The sequence below is a fragment of the Anser cygnoides genome, chromosome Z (genome assembly GCF_040182565.1).
Source record: "Anser cygnoides isolate HZ-2024a breed goose chromosome Z, Taihu_goose_T2T_genome, whole genome shotgun sequence".
Taxonomy (NCBI): domain Eukaryota; kingdom Metazoa; phylum Chordata; class Aves; order Anseriformes; family Anatidae; genus Anser; species Anser cygnoides.
Window position 1 is genome coordinate 63,806,627 of NC_089912.1, and position 17,527 is coordinate 63,824,153.

Below are 17,527 nucleotides of genomic sequence, written 5' to 3' on the forward strand. Positions count from 1 at the left end.
GCCACGGCGCAGCTCGGGTGCCGGTGCAGCAGCCGGGTGCTGCCATGGATGCCACGAGCTGCAGCCTGCCTCAGCTCGCTCCTGGTCGGGTGTGGGAGGATGCGAAAGGTCTTTACGGAGGCGCTGTGGAAAGCTGCAGCTGGTGCAGCAGAAGTGGGACCACTTTCAGCTCCCACGGGGCTGGCACGCGGCGAGGAGCCGCAGGGCCACCAGCTCCAGGGCTGCCTGGAGTCAGCCCAGCCCAGACGGTGGTCAGAGACCAGAATGGAAGGAGTGTGGGGGGGGTTCTCCAGAGCCCCCCCACACACACACTAATGCACAAACTCATAGAATGGTTGAGGTGGCAAGAGACCCCCCTGGAGGTCAGCTGGTCCAACCCCAGCTCAAGCAGGGACACGCAGAGCACTGCTGGAAGCTGCTCCCCGGAGGGCTCCGAGACCCAAGCACCCTAAATCACCCCCAGGTACAGCGGGCACCTCCAGAACAGGACAGCAGACCCCCAGCCAGCAACACCCATCCCAGGAGGGCACTGAGGGCTGAGAGACTGTGGGGGGATGCACACGGAGCAAATATCCCACCCTCAGAAGTGGCGCTTTGGGGCTGCGCCTTCCTTACCAGCGCACCACCCTCCCTCCTTCCCCACCACCTCCATGAGCCCCCAGCCCTGCTGCAGCCCTGCAGCATGCCCCCACCCAGTCCTGGGGACCAGGAGAGCCAAAACCCCGCGCGCTGCATTGCACCGGGCTGGATGGAGCAGGGAGCCAGCACATCCCTGCTCCACAGGGTGAGCAGCAGGCAATGGGTTAAAGTGGCCACAGGCAGATCGTGGCTGGCACTCGGTGCAGGGAAGACCCTGACTTTGGGCAGGGGAGCTCTCTGATCCTCCACACCCATGCAACCCGAGCTCCGTAGTCCTTGAGGTTGTCTCTAAGAAAAGCAGCTCGGCCTCGGGGCCAGAGCAGATGCAGGGAAAGCTTTTATTGGTATCTCCCAGCCAACGTCAGCCCGGTTAAAAAAAAAATTGCTTCATCTCTCAGAGAGCTGTTTAACACGGCTCAGGCAGCAATTGGTACAGGGACAGCAAAACAGGCTGCATCTGCTCAGCCCCAGTCACAAGCTCCCTGCTTCCTCCGTGTGTGTGTGTGTGTGTGTGTGTGTGTGTGAGTGAGCGTGCGTGTGTGTGTGTGTGTGTGTGTGTGCGCTAGACACAGGCATCCGCTCCCAGCATCTCGCCGTCTCCTGCATCCTCCAGCAGCGAGCGCGCGGCTCTGGCTCCCCGCGTCCCAGCCTCGCCGCTGTCTCCCCCGGCGAGGATTTGCGCGTGGGGCGCGGGATGCGGTGAGCACCCGCGGGACCAGAGGAGGTGGTGGCCGGGAGCAGCTGCCATGGGCATCGCGTGGGAAGCTTTCTAGGGCTCGTGCTCCCAAGCAGGACCCTGACCCTGGTAAGTGGATTTTTTTTATTTTTTTATTTTTATTTTTTTGCTGCCGCTGGTGCTTCACCCGGTGCGTGGCGTGGGCTGGACCCCTTGGGTGGGTCACCCTGGGGTCCTGGTGCCGGGATGGGGTGCCTGGGATGGAGTGGGGGTGTGGATGGTGGAGGGTCCTGCGCAGGTGTCGGGGTCCTGATGTGGGTGCTGGGGAGGGAGACGAGGAGGAGAAGTGGGGAGCTGGGCGGGAGCTGTGTCTGCTGCAGGGGAAGGGACTCTGCTGTCACGGCATTTTCAGCCCCCTCTGGGAGATGGAAACGTGCGACACACCTATAAAATCAGCCATGGTGCGGCAGGACGGGCAGCCGGATCCCGCAGGGAGAGCAGCCGCTGGCTGGGTGTCCCCAGGAGGGGGGCACAGCACAGCTGGGGCTTTGCTCACCTCCCCCAGACCTCCCCACCATGCTCCTGCGCCCCTGCAGAGGGTGGGGAGGGTACCACCAGCATCGGATGCCACCGACCCCTCTGTCCTGCTGCAACGGGGTCACCTCCCAGCAGCAGCCCCGGCAGTGTCCTGGTCCCAGCACGTGTCATCCGACAAGGAGAGGGGACAAGGGGGTGCTGCTGGAACCCTCTGGGGACCCCCCCGGCTGCCCCAGTCAGCTCAGGGGGGTGGGATGCAGGGTGCCCTGGCAGGCAGCGGCGGGCAGGGCTGTGCCAGAGCTGCGTTGACTCCTCCCAGCTCTGCTCGGCGCCCTTCAGACCAAGCTGCCGTGGGTCCTGGGGTCCCCAGGGTGTCAGCACCCCATTGGCACTCCATCCCTAATTCTGCCCCGCACAGGGCAGCGGCCCCAGGACTCTCGTGGGCACGGTGCTGGGGGTAAAACCACAAAGAGCCTCGTGAGGGCAGGGAGCTGGCCTGGCCCATGGGAGCCAGCACGGGGCAGGGGGGGCAGGTGCATCTTTCCTCAACAGCCAGGAGCTGGGGGGGCAGGGGGGGGGGGGGTCCTGCTCCTTCACACCCCTGCTGCATCCCCTTGAGGATGGGTACAAGGTGTACCAAGGACCCTGCTCGTGGCTGCGCCAGACCAAGCGCACGCTGGCCGTCATTTTGCCCAGGGAGCTGCTGCAGCATCCCACCCCACACCCAAAGCCTGCACCCACCGCCCCTGCAGCAGCCCCCCAGCACCCACAGCCACCTCCAACCCCCCCGCCAGGCCGTAACACCCGCCCCACGCTCCCAGCCGTGCCGTAACACATCCACCCGCAGCCGTTCCCCGAAGCATCCATCCCGTGCTCCCAGCCACCACAACACCCACACCGCGCCGTGCCGCACCCACCCACGGCCACCCTCGCCCCTGCGTGCAGCCGATGCTGGCACCCCCAGCGGTGCCTCCGTGCTGGCCAGCAGCCCCATCCCAACCGTGCCTCAGTTTCCCCACGCAGAGAGCCCCGTGGGGCTGGGAAGGATGAGCCTTCGGTGCCAGGAGGATGAAGTGCTTCCTGGCTGTGTTTTGCTCCAGAGATGAAGCAGCAAGAAGCATTTCTCTTCAGAAGAGCGCAGGGAAGTGGGGCAGCCCAGGGGAATGAGGCAGGACGTAGATGAGCAGGGCAAGGGAAGGGAAGAGGGGAAGATGCCCACGACCACTCTGATAGCCCCTGGCAGGGCTTGGTGGGGCCGGGCGTTTGCAGCCAGCTCTGTCCCAGCTTTATCTCGTTGATGGGGGAAACCTAAAAGTAGGCCCTGTGTTTGTGCCAAGGTGAGCAGGGTGGTGACACCAGATCCCGGACCTCTGGGTGCCCTGGAGGGCAGCCGCTAATAGCGAATGGAGCTGGAGTCCCTCGGGGACACGTGGGGACACAGGAGGTGGCGAGCAGGATGCGGCCGTGGTGGGGGCAGCAGGGAGCTGGGCTGCTATGGGCAGGGGTGCCCCTGGTCCCCCTGCATCCAGAGGCCACCAGGAGAGGAGGGGACACCCAGAGCCTCACGGCCAGACCAGGAGCCCCAGGCTGGGGCGAGGCTCTGTGTGGGGGTGATGTGTGTGTCCCCCCCCCCCCCCCCCGGCACATCCTGGGGGGTTTCTGGGGAGAGCAATGCAGCACTGAGGTATCTGGGGAGCTTTGGGCCTGGGTCTGGATGGGTGGTGGAGGAAGAAGGGGTGAAGCCGTTCAGCCCCTAGATGTGCAGGCATCCTGCGCCAGGATGAGGGAGAGGGGCAAAAACCCTGCAGAGGGGCAAAGGTGGGTTGCAAAGGGCCCAGCCATGCAGGGAGGCCAGCAGGGCTGAGAACAGACACAAGCCATGACAGGAGTGTGACAGCCTCTAGACTTAGTGGTGGCCACACAGCAGCTGGTGACAGGGGACACGTAAGGTGGCCTTGGTAGAGGGCTGTCACTAAGGGCTGGAGGCAGGGAGGTGGGCTGGGACCCTCCAGGTCTACTGCCGTGCTGGGGATCAGGAACACCAGTGCAGCTGCTGGGGAGACTGGTGCACAGCGAGCTGAGGCTCTCCTCTCTTTTGGCTCTTCTCCACGTGCCCAGCCCCTCTGCAGCCTCTCCTCCCCGCTTCCTTGGGCAGGGTGAGGCCAGGATCTGGGGACCCTCGGTGACACAGGGACCTACGAAGGCAGGTCGTGATGCTGGGGGGGTTCTACCTGCTGTGCCCCCCAGCTCAGCAGCCTACAGGCAGAGTGAAATAACGCTGCCCAGAAAAATGCTGAACCTACCCACGCCCATTGGGCTCCTGAGCCTCCCAGGCGGGGGGTGACCGTGCTGCGAGGAGGCAGGGACACCCAGGTGTCTTCCCCCCCACCGGCACAGCCGCAGCGATGCTGCTGCGATGGCTTGGACACGAGCCTCCAGCTCACCCCCGCGCCCACCTTTGCTGCGCCAGGTGCCAGCCCCAAGTTGTGTGCAAGGACCCGGGGTGCAAATACCCCTGCCCACGCCCGCACACTGCCAAGAGGCGTGCAAAGCCCGCAGCATGGCTCCCGGTAGGGCACACGCGCGTGCCCCTGCAGGCAGGACGGGGCCCACGTGTTGCACACCCGGCGCCGCGCGTGGGCATGTGTGCGCAGATGGTCCCGCGGGTGGCGGGGCTGGGGAGCCGCATGCGTGCGAGTGTACGCAGTGGTGTTTGGGTTTGCACACCCGTGTGCGTGCACTTGAACAGGGCTGGCGTAGCAGGGGCTGGCTGGGTGTGAGTGGGGCTGTGCGTATGCTGTGTGGCTGCTCTGGCACAGACATGACCCAGAGCTGCTGTCGGCCCGCACACCCTGCTCCGATGTAGGGCAGCTGTAATTACTGCACCAAGGCTCCCTGCTGCAGCACTGGGGCCTCCTGCAGCTACGAAATCCCTGTGTGCACGTGTGGTGCTAATTAATCCCGCTCCCCCGGGGACTTCCCTGCCTCCTGGCACGTCACAGAGGCTGGAGGGGCTGGGAGATTGCTGCACTGATGTGCCCCCCTCATCGCTGTCACCAAGTGCCGGGTGAAGAGAAATTCAGGGAAGGTGGGAGAACCACCACCAGCTCTGCAGAACCAGCACCCAGCCCTGAGCAGATCTGCTGGGAGGACACATCTCACCGTTGGCTGGCCTAAGAGGTTCTCTCGTGTGGTTGCAAGCAAGGGGAAGGGTCACAGCTGGTCCCAGCCTTCTGGGATCCACTGGTCTGGTGTGGGAAGGGCCTGGAAGCATTTCTGGTTAAGCTGGAGCCTGAAGAGCTGGGATGGGTGAGGCAGCATGCCCCCAACACTCAGACCCTCTGTGGCCAGGCCCCCACATGGGTTTGGGTCCATCTCCCCACGGCCACCACTGCAGCACTGCTCCCCGCGTGGCTGTCACACAGCCATCGGAACACATTTTTGGGGCCAGCAACTTGGCTCGATGGTGCAGCAGCTGCGTGCAGCATTGCACCTAAAGACCTCAGCGCCTTCCCTCCCCTTGCAGAGCCATGGGGGTGCTGATGTCGAGGCGGCAGACGGTGGAGAAGGTGCAGAAGGTCAGCTTGGCCGTGTCAGCCTTCAAAGACGGGCTGCGGGAGCAGCCAGCGGTGCGGCGGAGGGGGGAGGCTGGGGGCACGTGCCGAGGGACGCTGGAGCAGACGGTGCAAGAGGGAGAGGAGGAAGCGCCCGCGGGGCCCTCGCAGCCGGAGGAGGGCAGCGCCAGCAAGGCTGCGTGGGAGCGGCTGCGGGATGGCCGGGGTGTGGAGCCGGAGGAGTTCGACCGAGCCAACAGGTTCACGCCGCCCGCCTTCATCCGGCCGCAGCGGGAGCTGCACGACGACGAGCCTCCGGACATCAGCCTGGAGCAGCGGGAGCAGGCGAGCAGCTGAGCGTGGGGCTGGGGTGGGAGGGATGAGGCTGGGGCTGGGGACGTGAAGGGGGTCTGCAAGCATCCACAATGCTCACCAGGCAGTGACAGCCTCCTCGGAGCAAGGTGTTGGCCACCAGGGGCCGGAGGCAGGAGCCCGGCTCTGCGTGTTTGTCCATGCAAGCCCTATGGACCAGCCTGGCCATCCACTCCTACAGCCCTCACAGCCCAGCTGATCTACAGCCCCATAGCTCATCCAAGCACACCTGTGATCCTACAGCCCACCCACAGCTTCAACCCTACCCAACCAACCACCCAAAACTACAAGCCCGCATCCCAGCCAACCTACAACCTTGCAGCTTCTCTGCCCATGCCTACAACCAGCCAAAACACACGTCAGAACTTCCATCCACCCACACCGCCAGCCCTGTAGTCCAGCCAGCAGCGGACGGACTGTGCATGGACACAGCCCATCCGTACATATGGCCCTGCAGCCATATCCATTCACCTTCCTATGGATCCATGCCCACTCCTCTAACCCTACCTGGCCAGCAAGCCAGCCATGACCCCACCACCCACCTGCTGACTGTGCCACCACCCCAAAAACCTTCCCTCCCATCCCCTTGGCACCCCTACACCCGTCCCCACCTGCGATGTGGTGGCCCCCTGTTGGGGAGCACCCACGCTGCCTCTCCGAGCAGGGTGCTGAGCCGCAGCTGCCCATCGCTCCGCAGATCCTCAACGATGAGATGTGCGAGATCTGCGAGGTGTGGACAGCTGAGAGCCTCTTCCCCTGCCGCGTCTGCAGCCGGGTGTACCATGACGGCTGCCTGCGCCGCATGGGCTACCTGCAGAACGACAGCGCCGTGGAGGTGACGGAGACCGCGCACACCGAGACCGGCTGGAGCTGCTACTACTGCGTGAGTGCCCGCAGCAGACACCAGCGGGGTCCCATGTCGTGGCCTGCTCCAGCGTGCTGGGGCTCCTGATGCTCCTCAGCTCCTGCCATCCATCCTGACAGGGAGCCACCAGGGGATTGGAATGTCTACAGGAAAGCTGGGGAAGGACTCCTTGTCAGGGGGTGGAGTGGTAGGACAAGGGGCAATGGCTTTAAAGTAAAAGAGGGGAGATTTAGATTAGAAATTTGGAAGAAACTCTTTATTTTGAGGGTGATGAGGCCCTGGCACAGGCTGCCCAGAGAAGCTGTGGCTGCCCCATCCCTGGCAGCGCTCAAGGCCAGGCTGGGTGGGGCTTTGGGCAGCCTGGGCTGGTGGGAGGTGTCACTGCCTATGACAGGAGGGTTGGAGCTAGATGGTCTTTAAGGTCCCTTCCAACCCAAACTGTTCTGTGATTCTATGACACTGGCCCCTCCCCACCTCCCCACAGCGACCATATGCTAACGCCCACCCCCCATCTTCCCCCTCTAGGACAACCTCAATCTCCTGTTGACGGAGGAGGAGATGTACAGCCTGATGGAGACTTTGCGGCAGTGCAAGATCATTCCAGGTGCGCACCCTCCCCATGAGCCCTCCCTCACCCCTCATGCAGCCCTTGGGCTGCGGGTGTCACCGCTGCCCTCGCCAGCAGAAGGTAAAAGCTCTGCTAAGGGCAACAGCCTTGGGTCCCCCGTAGCGGTCGAGGAAGCAGGGGAAGGTGGGAGGGACGCATGGGACTCCCAGGGGGAAGGCTGGTGGAAGGGATGCCCCAAACCTGCCCCCGCAGACACCTGCCTGACGCTGGACGACTTCCTGCACTACAAGCACCTGGTGCACAAGCAGCAGTTTGAGCAGCCCATGGGGGAGGCGCAGGAGGAGCGGGCCACCCTGCAGTTCTCCGCCCTGGACCCCGACAAGAAGGGGCACGTCGAGTGGCCGGACTTCCTCTCCCACGAGTCCATCCAGCTGCTGCAGAAACTCCGGCCGCAGGTATGGCCGCAGTGACGGGGCTGGGTTATCCACTGTAACTCTCTTGTGACCCCGCGGCTTTGCTCAGATCTTCCCCGGTCGGTGAAGGGGGTCCCAAGACCTGGGCATGGGTGTTCCCTGTTCTGTTCTTCGCCCCCCCCAGAACTCCTTGCTGCGGCTGCTGACGGCGAAGGAGCGCGAGCGGGCACGCGCGGCCTTCCTGGCGCTGGACCAGGACAACGACGGCTTCATCGTGGAGAGCGAGTGCCACAAGGCGCGGCACGCCTGGTTCCGCAAGCACCAGAAGGAGACGCCGTCCTGCAACGTCAGGTACGGGGGCACCCACGGAGGGGCAAACCGCGGTGTGGGAAGGGGCCGCGGGGATGAACGGCGCCCTGCCTCCCTCCCTGCAGCATCAGCCACGTCGGGCCCATGTCGGAGAGCAGCCCCGCCAGCAGCGCCAGCGCCAAGAGCCAGGAGAAGACGCTGCTGGCCGCGGAGCAGGAGGACGCCCGGTGAGGGGGCAGCGCCGGGGGGGCGGCGGCGGGCGGGGTGATGGGGTGGGCACCCCCAATGCCTCCCCACGCGGGGGGGGGGGCTGTTTTGGGGTGACAGCATCTGCCCCGCAGGCGCGTCGACTGGCCCGGCTTCCTGCGGGACAACGTCGCCTACATCCTGGCCGCCCGTCCCAACAGCGCCGCCGTCCACCTGCAGCCGCCCGCCTAGCGCCCGTCCCGCCCGTCCCGTCCCGCCCGCCCCGGCGCCATCTTGGCCGGCGACGCCTTCCCCCACGGGGCGGGGGAAGAGCCCCGTTGCCACGGCAACCCGCCCCGCAACATCCCATTGGCTGAGGGAAGCCCTGCTCACTTCGCCCCGCCCGCCAATCCCGCGCGGCTCCCCGCTGCTTGCCTGGGGGGGAGCCAGCTGCTGATTGGCTGGCGGGGGAGAAGACGCTCTGCTTCTCCCCCTGCCTCCGCGTCGGATTGGCTGGGAGGGATGGGTGGTGGGCTGCGATTGGGTGAGGGAGGCTCGAGCAGGTGCAGCCCTGGAGAGCTCTGATTGGCTGGGGGGAGGCAGGGCAGGACCTTGGTGCCCTGGAGGCCCCGGAGGAGGCTGGAGGTCCCTGGAGGCGCTGGGTGCAGAGGCTCTGTGCTGGGGGGAGGCCGTCCCCGCCCTGCCCCACCGCCTCACGTCCCTGCGGCCCCCAGGGAGCCGCCAGCCGCCGGGAGCTGCTGCCCATCTCCTGCAGCCTTGGGAGCGCCCAAGGGGATGGATGGGTTCCTCCGTCCTCCCTCCGCACGGAGGAGGCTCGCAGGGCAGGGGCGAGGCAGGAGGCCACGAGGCAGGGGGGAGGCGCAGAGGAGCTGGGTCCCCTGCAAGCCTCGCCCCTCCACACCCCCTGCATGGAGGCCAGGACCTCCGACCCACACCCACGGCAGCGCCATGGCCTCATCTCCACCTCCCCCTGCCCAAGCCAGGGCACCGCTCCCCGCTGCAGGGACTCCCTCCCTTGCAAGCTGTGAGACCATCTCGGAGCTTCCGGCCGTATAGCGAGGCCGGGAGATGCGGCAGCACCATGGGGGCATTTCGGGGGCTGGGTCCGAGGTGGGGCGCGGGCGGGCTGGAGCCGTGGCTGGAATGAGCAAGCCACCAGGGACGGGGCGTCGCAGCCTCCACGCTGTACTGGGAAGTGTCCATTAAACAGCTGTGTCCAACCACCCTCTGGCTGCTGATGGTATCAGGCACGCGCCGCAGACACAGATGGCAAGTGGTGCCCACCTGCCTTCTACCCGGGAGTTTTTTGGGGACCCCACTGCTGCCCGATGGAGGCCGTGAGCAGGCAGAGGGAGAGCCCTGAGCAGCAGTGAAGGCTTGGTGCTGAGAGCAGGCTGTTTGCAGCGGCTCTGGGAAACCTGAAATAACCCCAGAGAGACACAAAGTGCACCCTGGAGGTGTTTTAAGAATGGTGCCAAAGGCTGGAGGCTCTTCCAGTGCTAGCCACATCCCTGGAGCACCCAGGGAAAGCTGCTGGTGGCACTTGGTCTGCAGGCTCGCAAAGGAGGCTCGCCTGCCCAGGTGGCTTTCCTGCAGCCTGTCCCCATGGCTGCAATTCCTGTCGGAGGAGCTGCCACTGGGTCCAGACCATGGTGGTGCTCTCCAGTCGACCCCACAGAGAAAATCCATTGCCTGAAGGAAGAGGATGGTGGAAGGAGGAAGGAGGAGCTGGTGGGTGGTTTTGGTGCCTGAAGCCAGGATGCGGCAGGCGGGCGATGCTGCATTCTCCTGGGGAGATGCTGGTAACTGCTGCTGGAGCTGCAGAGAGCTGGGGCAGAGAACAGGTCCTGGGGGTCCTTGGGGTGCAGCACCCTCTGCCAGCACCCCAAATCCATACTCTGCAGGATCCAAGCAGGGGAGCAGGTCATGGGCCAGGTCTGGTCTCTGAAACAACATGTGAAATGTGCATTGGGGCTCTTTTCCTTTTTGCTCCCCCCCCACCCCCCCTTGCTCTCCAGTCCCTGGGACACCCCAGGACAGGTAGGTCCGTCCCCAGACCACCCTGCCACCGCAGCTGTGCAGTGCCACGACAGAGCCAGCCCCACTCAGCTCCCAGCCCTTCCCCGTGCCTGGGGTCAAGGCACAGAGGCATTCCCAGCCCCATCGTCCCCCTGCCACCCCTCTGCAGCAGCCTGGCATCCCTGCCAGGCCACGTGGCCTGCTGCTGTCCCCAGGGAGCTTGCTAATGAGGGACGCAGGTGGCCGGGCTGGCCCACGTCCTGCAGGGCTCTGCTGTCACCTCCCAGTGTGCACACGGTGCCGCAGCTGCAGGTCCCCAGCCAGGGGCTGAGCACGTCCCCAGCCAGCCGGCACAGGGTGGGCAGCGCACAGGGTGCTGCCGTGGCATCTGCCACCTTCTGCTCAGCCAAGACTGGTGAGCTCAGCCTGGTTGTGGTGGGAAACATGTCCCTCTCCCCAAAAAAGCTTCAACACTGGGCAGCCTGCCTCCAAAATGCTGCTGCAAACCTCTCCCAGACGCTGGTGTGAAGCATGACAGGTCCCATAGCCTCAGATCAAAGGATGGGGATGCTCTGGAGGGATTTAAGGCTGGAGCAGGAACGGCCCAGCCCCAAGGACCCTGCTCCCACTCCTCCCTCTTGCCCAGATCCTGGCAAGAAGGAAATCCCAGGGTGATAAACTCATTTTACTGGAGGTGTTGAAATAGTCCATGGGTCCATCACCCCAGGTCCCTCACTACCACAGGGTGCCGTGCCATGGGTGCTGTGCTTCTCGTCAGACACCTCACGGGGGGTTCTCCCAGCCCCAGAGCCCCAGGAGAAGGTCCCACGTCCTGCAGCGCTGTGCACCTAGGTTTCATTGCCCAGCCCGGGGTGTCCCCGCTGTCCCAGGGGACGCCGCTGCAAAGGTGCAGGAGGTTGCACCCTCTGCTGGATGCACAGCTATTGCACAAGGAGGCAAAGCCGCCCCAGAAATCTCTGCTTGTGGGGAAGACGGGTGCTTGGTTTTGCACCCCGGGGTGCAAGAGAGCATCCTCATCCAAGCTTGGGCATCTGCGGGCTCAGCATGGCCCCGAGGCTTCCCTGGACATGCCCAGGTGCCATCAGGTCTGGAGCAATGGCGAGGTGACCGCAGTGCGCCCCACACCGGAGCCAGCCACCCACTGGGGACGTGTGGCAAGCTGTGCAGGCATGGGCAGACAGAGGTGACCCAGCAGGATGAGACAGCGTCACCATGAGTGGTGGCGCCAGGTCATCGCTGAGGCACGACAGTGAGATGTCCAAGTCCCATCCCATCACTGCCAAAGGGATGGTCAGTGGCGACCAGGAGGAAAAACGGGCTGTCTCTGGGCAGCGTCTACCAGTGACAGCAGTGGTGACAGCTCCTGGAGGCGCTGCTACCCTGGCAGCCCCACCATCAATCCCTCCAAGGCCAGAGCAGGAGTGACCGAGCCGAGCAGGGACAAGTGTCTCAGCTCCACTGTCCCCCCAGCAGCACCCCGAGAGTGGACAATTCAGGACCAGAGCCCTCTAGGGGGGCCTCCATGAGGCCTTGGGGGGCAGAAGGAGCTGGGATGGGTTGCGAGGGGCCATAGGAAGCCCCGCCAGCCCCAGGCAGAGAGGTGGCCGCACGGTGTCGCCCCTGCTCCGCGCTGCGGGCGCACGGTGGCACTCGGGGACCTGCGCGCATCCCCGGCGGTCCCACCAGGGATGGGGACACGGCCTGGCGTGGTGGCAGGGGACGAGAGGTCCCTGCTGTCCCCTGTCCAGGGCTGGGGCTTGGGGACAGCAGGGACAGTCCAGCCCTGAGCCCCCCCACTGGTGCTACAGCCGTCGGAGCATGCAGAGATGAGGGATGCGGGGGCTTCTCTCCATCCTCATTTTGTAGGGGTGTTTGCAACCCCCTTCTCCTCCTGCCCCAAACAGCCAGACCCCATCTACTCTGCCCCATCGCATCCTCCTGCAGGTCCCCCGGTGCTGCCCGTGCTCTCTCTCCCCATACACACCGTGCCCAGGTCCCATCCTGTACCCATGCAAGGCCAATCCTGCCACCCTGCACAGGGAGCAAAGCCGCTTTTTTTCCTGTCAGCCCTCCTCAGGTGGCTCTGACACGGCAGGAGGCTGCCAGCCGCCTCCTTCTGTCCCCAGCACGCTCACTCCCACGGCCGTGCCATATGCGAGGACGCAGGAGGGGCCGCACGGTGCAAGGACAAGGGGATCACGGTGCGGCAGCGGGCTCGGCCAGCATCCTGCGCTCTGCTGGAGGCTGTGACTCATGCCGGCAGCCCACGTAGAGCCCCGGCAGGGTGTCCAGGTCTTCTCCTGCGTCAGCGTAGGGAGCAGCATGGGAACAGCAGAAGTGCTGGGTGCCTCTCTCCGTGCCCACTGCGCCTTCCCACCCGCGTCGCCCCGGCCCTGCAGGGGGACCAGGGGGTTGCACAGGGGACGGCGGCCGGAACGGAGGGAAGAGAAATGGCTTGGGGAACAGAAAAAGGCAGGTCCTGCTTTCCCATTTCAGCTGTGCAGACCCAAGCCTTGCTGCTGGCGTCAGAGCAGACGCTGATGGTCCCTCTGGAGAGCAAGGGCAGGCGGCTGTATGATGCCATGCCTGTCCCCTGACATGATCCCCAACATCCACACTGCATCTGGGATGTGCCCCTGGGCATGACAGCCAGCACATGTGGTCCCCTCTGTCCCCTGAGCCCTCACATTGTGGCAGCTCACAGCAGGAATGCAACAGGGACACTTGTGACAAGACATCAGCCCACAACTTATCTGGGAGCCCTATGGGGCTGAAGGAAACCCGGGTGGCCAGGGAGGGAGGAAGGCAGCCGGGGTACCTGGAAAGCATAGATCTGGCTCAGAGTCACCCCAGCAAGCCAGCCCTGGGCTGGGAATCAGCCAGGTTGGGAATCACATAGAGCCTGGTTTGGGTGACACGCACCCCACGCAGGAGGCAGGGCAGCAGAGTAGCCCCCAGCCTGCCCCGGCCCCCCACGCACCTATATGGGGCTGCCACAGCCCCTCTCTGCCAGCAGAGCGACGACAAGAGCAGAAAAGTGGGGGGGGCACCTCCTGTTCGGCATGGGGCACCCCGATACCCAGCAGACAGCCAGGGACCAGCAGCAAAACGATCCGGGGGCTGGAGCGAGCGATCCGCGAGGAGCCGCACCCGACTATATCTGTCTCGCTTGGCTGAGTGATGACTAAGGGAGGGACACGAGAGCAGACTGCAAACCGCCAGGCAGAGGAGGAATTATTTAGGCTGGAGTGTGGGGGTGGAGTGCAGGGGGGCTGGAAGGAGCTGGGCGGAGGGAGGAGGCTGGTGGGATGCTTTGGCAGCAGCCCCCTCCCTGGTCCGAGTACCAGGCCGGGGAGAAGCAACGCAAGATTTGGGGGATGGCATCCTGCAAGCTTCCCACATTCGGGGAGAAAATCCCTCCAGCCAAGAAGGGGGGTCCTGCCCTTCCCCAGACCCGCAGCCACCACCTCCCGCATGCTGGCGCGGAGACCTGCCGTGCCGCAGAGCCAGCAAATTCCCTGCCAGAGGGACTTGTGTGTGGTGAAACGCCCCACAGCTGCCTGCACAGGGCAGCAGCAGGCGTGCACAGCCCCGTCCCTGCCCGGCCGAGGCGTGCAGGATGTTTGCAGGAGCTATTTCTGCTCGCAGGTCACACCGCGCTGTCGCGGGCCAGCGGTGGGGACGGCTGCTGGGGGACAGCTGGGAGCTGGCCCTGCAAGAATCGACCCCGGCACACACGAGGTGAATTTTTATCAGCGGGGAGAGGAAGGAGGAAAAATGACCCCACTGTGTGGCATCTCTCCTGTACATGGGGAGCAGAGCCGAGGCACACGCATGCCCTTCAGCCCAGGAAGATGCTCGCAAGGGGTGAATCATTTCTAACCCCAAAACCCCAGTGATTTGCAGCCAGGAGTGCCTCAAGGGGGTAACAAGATCTTTGGCTCCCTTTAATGGTGCAGATGAATGGCAGAGTTGAAATGAGCACAAGATGGTCAGGGAGGGCAGATGAGGTTGCGTATGGGCTCCATTAGTTGACCATCTACAGGCTACAAGAACAGGACTGTGGTCCAGGAGAGGAAATTAAGTAAAGGGATATAACTCAGTGCCTGCCAGCGTGATTTCATGCCTGTGTGTTCAACAACAATGTCAAATAATCCTGGTTTCTTTATCTGATGACTTCATAAATCCGGTTAATAAAACACTGCTGCAGAGGTACCAGGCTGCTGTCAGGCCATCCATCTCTTCAGCACCCTAACCGCGTTATGGGGATGAATTGATCAATGCTGGGGAAGTGCCACAAGGCCAGCAGCTGGCCGGGAGCCAGCCTGGGGACTGCCGGGCATCATCCCAGCTCCCAGGGGCAGCGACACCTCTGTAACCACCAGGTCCCCTCTGGCCCAACACGGGTGACGTGCCGTGCCTGGCAGGTCCCCAGGCTGGCAGCAAGGGGGGACTCTGAGACCACGGCATCACCTCGGCTTCATCTCCGGTCGCCTCATCCTCAGAGCATCTTGACATCCTCTTCCGACAGCCTCGGCGTAGCCTGGCAACAGCGGTACCGGCATGGCAACGTGGGTGCTGGAGGAGAGACAAAATGCCAGCGGATCCCCCTCGCCTTGGTCGGCTTCTGCTTCCTGGAGGCTCCGTGTCCCCGGGGACATCCAACGGGGGACAGCTGCTCCCCATCGCCTGGCATTGCATGAGATGAGTTGTGGGGTCTCAGCACGGGTCTGGCAGGTGCTGGCATCCCGGCAGGGAGCTGTGGAGGCACACACTGCTGGGGGACTGTGGGGGCTGACAGCGGGTGGGGAGGGCAGTGTGGGGGGGCTCCGGAAACACAGCTCTGGGAGGGCTCTGGGGCACGCACCCCCTGTTTAGTGGCTGGGCAGGATTGAGCCTGGAGATGCAAACCCACCTGGTGGGGTGCAAGGAGGCACAGCACAGCATGGTCCCCACATAGTGCTCCCCCATCACCCAGCTCTGTCCTTCCTCCAGCACCCCCAAGAGGTTTCAGAAGTCAGGTCTCTCGGTGGTGCCAGGGCTGGTCCCCTCCGTCCCCCCTGAGTGCACAGAGAAAACCCCAAATTCCTCCCCTACACCTCCCCGAGCACACACTTTGTTTAAGGATTGTACATGAGAGAACAAGGAAAGCAGACAGATTTTTTTTTTTTCTGTATTATTTTGGGGCTGCCAAGGGCTTTTTCCGGCAGCAAACCCCTCCATCCACCATGGCAGGGGAGACACCAGGAGGACGTCACTGGGCTGCAGGCAGGGTCTGCAGCCAGAGCATCCCCTCCACGTGGCCGGAGACTCGGCACGGGGAGCGGCACAGTTACACAACGCCGTGCCAGGCAGGAGAGGCAGCGGGGCCGGCGGGGGTGCGCCAGCCCCCGGCGTGAATTCCCTGACGTGGCAAAACCTCTCCCGAAGCCCCCTCGCCACCCACCCGTGCACGCAGGCACGAGCCCACGCGCATACGCAGGCAGGCGCCCACGCACGCCTGCCTCTAAAGGAGAAGCCTCGCCGGTGGCAGCGCTGAAATAGCGACTTGCCTCATTCATGCGGCCTCCCCGGAAGCCGAGCGGGTGCAGGCAGCACGGGCGCAGGCAGGCATCTGCGCCAGACGCGCTCGCCCCCCAGGAAACCCCCCCGCAGCCGCCGCCTGCGGCACCCGGCTCCCGAACGCAGCGGGGTTCGCACACGCGCGCGCCTGTGCTCGCATGCAGACCCTTCCCAGGGCAGGGGGATTTGGGGATGGGGCAAATTTCACCTGCCACCCCTTTGTGGCGTGGCTGAATGCTCACACCTGCGCTTCCCAAGGGATGGAGGGCTCCTGTCGTGCTTTGGTCCCAAACGCCCGCAGCAGGGAGATGTCCCGTTAGCATGCACGGTGAGCAAACCCCCTCCCTGTGGCCAGAGGGGACCCTCCAAGCACAGGCACACGAGCGTGTCCCCAGCAAAGCTGAACCCCATCTCCTGCCACCGCGACACCGTCCTCTTCCTCACGCTGTTGGACTCCCCCAGGGTCACCCCCTGCAATGGGGTGACACTCACCATTGCCACCCCCAAAAGAGGCTGTCCCTCCTGTCACCACTGCAGACAGGTATCCCAGGGCTCCTGGGGTCTCACGTTGTGACACGTGTGTGATGTGTGCAAGCATGGCATGGCATGTAAATGTGACCAGGCACATGCAGCACACGTGGCACGTTGGCAGGGCACATGCATGGCATGTAGCACAGGCATGGCACATGTAGCTGCGTGACGTGCAACGTGTGAATGCCACGGGGCATGTGATGCATATATGCATGCACACGCGTGGCACAAGCATGTGCTTTTCCTCCTGGAGGGGTCCAGAGCAGAGCATGCCCAGACCCTGTCCCTCCAGGACACCCTCGCAGGGGACCATGGCCTAAAACCTGAAATCTCCATTTCTAAGCTGGAAGGTTCTGGCCTGGGGTTATCGCCTCCGCAAGCACACCGCTTTGGGATGTGGTGGATCACGGCACGCTCTTTCACGCAACCGAGGGCACGTGCAACGCATGCACACATGTGCACACGTGGTGCATGGCTCTGCACTGGGGGTTCAGCACGCCCAGGGCACACATTTGGGGCACAGAGATGCCTGCACCCTGCCTGCCCCCCTGCATGACCCCACTCTCCCTGCGTCCTTACGTAACTCCAGCTGGGAGTGGGACAAGCCACCGCACTGCGCGGGGAGAGGGAGCGCGTTCAGCTCATTTCTTTTCCTAGAATAACTTCCTTTTTTTAAAAAAAAAAAAAAATCTTTTTTTTCCTTAAGCCCAGGGAAGTGCCCGAGAAAACATCCCATCTCCACCACCCGCCCCCTCACCGGCAGGCTCCCAGCAGCACCCGGCACCGCGGTTCAGCGCCAGCACAGCATGCGGCAATGCAGGCACCGAGGGGCGCACCTGGAGGGAGCAAAAGCACCCGGAGCCTGCACCCTGTCCCTCCCTGGGTGCATTTCCTTCCAATTTAACGCCTTTTTTTTGTTTTTTTTTTTTTTTTTTTTCCTTTTTGAGCTTATCCAGAATTTGAGACCAGCCCCGAGGACTTGCATTCATCCATATCGCCTTCCCCCTACGCCAGCGCGGGCTGTGCACATGCTGTTCCCCGGCCATGCAGCAGCGCCGGGGGTTGAGTGCCGTTTGAAGGACTGCACTTTGCCGAGGAGCAGACCTGCAATCGTCCCAGCGTGCAGCAGCTCCCCGGGGCCACGGGCAGTGCAGCCAACCTGCTTTGGGCACATTGAATGAGTTCTTGTTCCCCTTCAGCAGCGACAATTTCTCCTCCCCGCCTCCCTCCCACTCTTCCCCTCTGCTTCGGGCT

General features: G+C 63.9%; 1 protein-coding gene across 1 annotated transcript; it reads left to right on the forward strand.

Moving 5' to 3' along the window:
* The first annotated feature begins 941 nt into the window (after positions 1-941).
* PHF24 (PHD finger protein 24) lies at positions 942-9,368 on the forward strand. Its single transcript, XM_066988715.1, has 8 exons — positions 942-1,444; positions 5,379-5,751; positions 6,476-6,661; positions 7,169-7,247; positions 7,464-7,666; positions 7,809-7,975; positions 8,059-8,160; positions 8,275-9,368. The coding sequence occupies exons 2-8, from the start codon at positions 5,383-5,385 to the stop codon at positions 8,369-8,371; spliced, it is 1,203 nt and encodes a 400-aa protein (XP_066844816.1). The 5' UTR covers positions 942-1,444; positions 5,379-5,382; the 3' UTR covers positions 8,372-9,368.
* Positions 9,369-17,527: the final 8,159 nt, after the last annotated feature.

What these genes read in the sequence shown, in the direction of transcription:
- PHF24 (XM_066988715.1), top strand. Translation starts at nt 5,383, where the DNA reads ATGGGGGTGCTGATGTCGAGGCGGCAGACGGTGGAGAAGGTGCAGAAG. An exon ending in GCTGGAGCTGCTACTACTGC is followed by an intron (nt 6,662 to 7,168) that starts GTGAGTGCCCGC and finishes TTCCCCCTCTAG; the next exon opens with GACAACCTCAATCTCCTGTT. An exon ending in GCAGTGCAAGATCATTCCAG is followed by an intron (nt 7,248 to 7,463) that starts GTGCGCACCCTC and finishes CTGCCCCCGCAG; the next exon opens with ACACCTGCCTGACGCTGGAC.